Source organism: Artemia sp. Qi Xiang Cuo, chromosome 5 (genome assembly GCF_049724085.1).
Source record: "Artemia sp. Qi Xiang Cuo chromosome 5, ASM4972408v1, whole genome shotgun sequence".
Lineage (NCBI taxonomy): Eukaryota > Metazoa > Arthropoda > Branchiopoda > Anostraca > Artemiidae > Artemia > Artemia sp. Qi Xiang Cuo.
Window position 1 is genome coordinate 69081684 of NC_142798.1, and position 5208 is coordinate 69086891.

General features: G+C 46.6%; 1 protein-coding gene across 1 annotated transcript; it reads right to left on the reverse strand.

Moving 5' to 3' along the window:
• Positions 1–3471: 3471 nt before the first annotated feature.
• LOC148952435 (protein CFDP2-like) lies at positions 3472–4985 on the reverse strand. The gene is made up of 2 exons (XM_089089203.1): positions 4813–4985; positions 3472–4426 (listed from the first exon to the last, which is right to left on the reverse strand). The coding sequence occupies exons 1-2, from the start codon at positions 4983–4985 to the stop codon at positions 3472–3474; spliced, it is 1128 nt and encodes a 375-aa protein (XP_088945329.1).
• Positions 4986–5208: the final 223 nt, after the last annotated feature.

Below are 5208 nucleotides of genomic sequence, written 5' to 3' on the forward strand. Positions count from 1 at the left end.
GAATAAATATTAGTATATGTACGTATATTATAATGACAATCTACGGTCATTTGTTGTTTTAGTCTTAAGAAGGTATAGCGGCTCTCAGCCCTACTCATGTTAATTTTTCCTTGTTTTGAGTTTGACTTGGTTATTAATTGTAATTTCTGTTCGTTTTGAGTTTTTTTATTTTCATATTCAAAAATAAATAAATAAACTAAACAACACTTTCACGCTGGAGAAAACCTATGAGGATTTATGGTCCTACAAAAGTCAACGTAACTACTTACCTATTAGTTCAACTATTTAAAAAAACATAAACCATTTAATTAATTCTACTATAAATAAATGAAACTGACAATCCATGGTCATTTGTTTGTTTTTTTTCAGTAAAGTACAAATTATAATCTGATATAGAGAAGGTGTGGGGGTTGGCAACCCTAATTATGTTAGTTTTGCTTGTTTTGAGTTAGACTTGGTTATTTATTCTTACATCTGTTCCTCTTGAGTTTTTTTTTTATTTTCACATCCAAAATAAATTATGGAACATCCAGACAGACAACCTGATGTTCCATAATTCATAGATATCTTGAAATCTTTCTGGACATCAGGTCATTTGTCTGGACATCGGAGCATCTGTCTGGTCATCAGGTCGTGTGTCTGGTAATATGGACATCTGTTTGGACATCAGGTCGCATGTTTGGACATCTGGAAATCTTTAGGGACATCTGGTCGTATGTCTGGAAGTCTGGACATCTGGACATGCTGTCTGGTTATCTGCAAATTTGTCTGGACATCAGGTTGTTTGTTTGGACATCTGAACATCTGTCAGGACATCAGGTCGTCTGTCTGGACATCAGGACAACTGACTGGACATCACGTCGCCTGTCTGGACATCTGGACATCCTTCTGGTCATCCTTCTGGTCATCGGGACATCTGTCTAGATGTCCAGATAGACGACTTGATATCCAGACAGTTGTCCATATGTCCGGACAGACGACCTAATGTCCAGACAGATGTTCCGATGTCCTGACAGACGAGTTGATGTCCGGAGAGATGTCCAGATTTCCAGACAGACGACCTGATGTCCAAACAGATGTACCGATATCCAGACAGACACCTGATGTGAAGATGTCCGGACAGACAACCTAATGTCCATACAGATGTACCGATGTCCTGACAGACTACCTGATGTCGAAATTTTCAGACAGACAACCTGATGTTCCATAATTCATAGACATCTGGACATCTTTCTGGACATCAGATCGTCTTGATGGATGTCTGGAGATCTGTCTTCACATCAGGTCGTCTGTCTGGACATCTGGATATCTGTCTGGTCATCTGCACATCTGTCTGGAAATCAGGTCATCTCGCTGGACATCGTTCTGGACATCAGGTCGTCCGTTTGGACATCTGGTCATCTTTCTGGACATCGGGTCGTGTTTCTGAACAGCTGGACATCTGTCTGGACATCAAATTGTCTTTCTTACTTACTTTTACTTTACTTTCGGCGGGAACCAGACGATGAACTGTCCTGCCCGGCACCAAAGGATCTTGGGATGACTTCCGACGACCACTTGGACCTGTCGGCTGCAGCTTCTCCGGCGATCTTCAGCCAGTCTTTGTCCCATCTCCGACTGTGTCTCCTGAATCCTCCCCACTGTTCCAGGTCCTCCTTGAATTTTTGCCACAGGTTCTTCTTTTGTCCTCCTGGTTTTAGTTTCCAGGAGGGGGCTGGTTCGCAGACAAGGACGTCTCGACATATCTTGCCTTCGGGACGGCGCAATGTGTGGCTGAGGAGCTTCAGGTGACGTCTTTTAATAATAAGCGATAGCTCTTCTGATTGGCCATAGCGACTCCTTACTTCACTATTGGAAATCCTGTCCCATCTCTTAATGCGTAGGATGTAACGAAGGCAGCGGTGGTCAAACATGTCTTAAGTTTTTGCATCTTCAGTCTTGATCGGCTATGTCTCGCAAGCATACAGAAGTACTGCTCGAACAGTTGCACCATAGATTCTGACTTTTTTTTTGGTTGAGATCTCCCGTCTGGTCCATAATTCTTTTTTCAGACTAGTAAACAATCCCCAGGCTTTTGCTATGCGGGCAGAGATATCCCTTTCAGCTCCGCCATCTGGTGTTATGATAGAGCCAAGATAATTGAATTCCTCAACGCTTTCTATTGGCTCACCGTCGAGGGTAACTTGGCAAGGAGCAGGTTGGTTGAGAGCCAATACTTTAGTCTTTGCGCCGCTGATGGCCAGTCCGATGCGCTTTGAGACCTCAGAAGTATCGTTGATCATGCCTTGTAAGCTGTCGGCGGTAGTTTCCAGCTCAGCAACGTCGTCTGCGAAGTCCAGATCTTTCAGGGGCTGGAGGAAACCAGCTATTTGTCCGAAGACTATTCCGCTGGGGTTTCTGATTGCATTATTCATGATACAGTCTATCGCGTAATTGAATAATATAGGCGAAAGAGGGCATCCCTGCTTTACCCCAAACTCCACTGGAAACTTAGGGGTGTCATTGCCGGAAACACGGACGCAAGTCTCGGTGTCCTTATACGCACTTCGGAGTATCTCAATGATCTCCTGTGGCGCACCGTCTTCAGCCATAATTCTCCATAGCTCCTCTCTGATGAGAGAGTCGAAGGCAGCTGCAAAGTCAATAAAGGCGATGAGAAGGGGTAGATTAAACCTGCTGAACTGCTGAAGGATGAAGCGAATCGTCAATATCTGTTCTGGACAGCCTCTGCCTGGTCTGAAGCCTGCTTGTTCAGTACGGGTTAACTTGTCACGTGCGTCTTTGAATCGATTCAAAAGAATGACGCAGAAGATCTTCATGGCATGGTTGATCAGGGAGATATCTCTATAGTGTCTGCAAATGACCGTATCTTCTTTTTTGCATAGCGGAATGAGGACGGATATTTTCCTGTCTTTTGGGAAGGTCTTCGTCGTCCATACCTGGACAAACAGGTTGGTTAGGCAGCATTGTCGAGTGGGTGAGGACTTAAACATGTCAGAAGAGATCCCATCCTCTCCTGGAGTTTTATTGTTTTTCATGCACTTCAGCGCTTTTTGTATGTCCGCAACTTGGCGGATCAACGTTTATTGCGTAGGGCTCTCTAGCAGCACTCGAGAAGGCAGGTAGATTGAACGGGGGTTTGACAGGGTTCACTAGCTCAGAAAAATGCTCTCGCCGGCCTTCCGTGCGTCCTTCTTCTGTTCGGATGAGTTCTCCGGACTTATCTTTCGGTGTCTCAACCGTTACAGGAGCTTTTCCAGTCGCTTCTTTAAGTAGTTTGAACATTTTTCTGCTGTTGTGGCTCCTGGACGCTTGTTCCAACTCATTCGCGAGATCTGACCAGTACTGTTCTCTGTCCCGTTTCAGTGACTGTTTAACTGCTTTGCGGGCTACTTTTAAGGGTTCTTTTGCACGTCCCACGAGGGTTCACTTCTTCTCAACTAGTTCTATGGTGTGGTCAGAGATCCAGGCTCACTGTTTTCGCTTTTTGTGGCCAAGCACCTCCTCTGCCATGTCCTGTGTCGCAATTTTTATCTGTGCCCATTCTTCATCGACGAGTGAGAGACGATTCAAGGCTTCGAACCGGTTGCTTAGCTTTAACTCGAAGTCCGCTTTGATTTCCGGGCATCTTAGTTGCGAAACATCGAAGCGCTTCCCTGCCTTCTGTCGCTTCTGTCTACTAAGGTGGTGACGGACTTTGCAAGTGAGGAGATAGTGGTCGGATTCATTTAAAGATCCTGTGTCTGCTCCTCTGTATACCCGAGCATCTGTGCAGGAGCTCCTCCATCTTCTGCTGACTAAGATGTGGTCGATCTGGGCTGTTGTTACGCCGTCGTTCGAACGCCATGTAACGAGGTGGAACCTCTTGTGCTCAAAGAGAGTATTTGTGACACATAGGTTGTTGTATCTGGCTAGCTGTAAGAGCCTTTCTCTATTGATGCATCTGTCACCAACGGTGTGGCGGCCAATAGCTGCTGCTGTGTCGGGGTCTACTCTGCCAAGCCGCGCGTTCCAGTCTCCAGCTACAAAGAGTATGTCACGCCTTGGTGTCTTGTCAATGATTCTTTTTAGGTCATAATAAAAGGCATCTTTGACCGCGTCACTACTGTCCCCTATCGGAGCGTACACGGCGATTATGGTTATGTGGCCAATGTGGCCTCTCAGTCTGATCGTGGTGATCCTTGGTGACACTGGCTCCCAAAAGGTGACGCATGATGCAGTAGGACCATCTATTAGGAACCTAACTCCTTGCAGGCTGGAACTATCATTGGGACCCGAGTTATAGAACTGGAATGCGTCAGGTTCGGAAACGGTCAACTTTTTGGACGGAACATCATTAAGTCTCGTTTCTGACAGACAACAAACGTTGATTTTATACTTCTGCAGCTCCTTTGCAAGGAGCAGTTGCTTGGATTCCGGCTTGCAGCTGAGAACAGTCCAAGTACTAATATGAGAATTATTCTTGATATGGTAGCTTGCCTACTTTTCGGGCCAGGCACCACTCTGACCCGGTCCGTGTTGACGACTACAGACGCCGGAGAAGCCATTTCTCATTGAATTCGATCTTCCGTATCTATAGGTGTTTCATGGGAATTGACTTGACCAAAGGCTCCCCAGACCCTTGGCACCCCATGGCGTTAACCATTCTATTTGTCGGGCTAGGCGACTAATAGAATGTTACTCCACTCCACCGCTGTGAGGCGCAACTTAGGGCTCTCCTCCCGGCTCGCTAGGGACGGGGGCGTGAATCCTCGCTCCGAAGCCCCAACCATAGCTTGGGAGCACTCGTGCTTATCAGGCCCTGATTCCCACCTAGGAGGTCGGGAGGTTGGAGTGGCAAATTGTCTTTCAGGACATCTAGACACCTGTCTGGACATCAGGTCGCCCGTCTGGACATCTGGCCATCGGTCTAGACATCTGGACATCTGTCTGGACATTAGGTTGTCTCTCTGGACATCAGGCTGTTCTTCTGGACATCTGGACATCTCTCTGGTCATCTGGCCATCTGTCTGGGCATCAGGTTATCTCTCTGGACATCGTTCTGGACATCAGGTTATGTGTATGAACATCTTGACACCTGTCTTGACATCAGGTCGTCTGTTTGGACATCTGGTTGTCTTTCTGGACATCGGGTCGTGTTTCTGGACATCTGGAAATCTTGCTGGACGTCAGGTCGTCTGTTTGGACCTCTGGACATCTGTCTGGTCA

Bases quoted from the DNA above. Each gene is read 5' to 3' on its own strand.
- LOC148952435 (XM_089089203.1), bottom strand. From the start codon at position 4,985: ATGTCCAGATGTCCAGAAGAACAGCCTGATGTCCAGAGAGACAACCTA. The intron at 4,427-4,812 runs GTGGGAATCAGG...GACTGTTCTCAG, and splicing joins CCAACCTCCCGACCTCCTAG to CTGCAAGCCGGAATCCAAGC.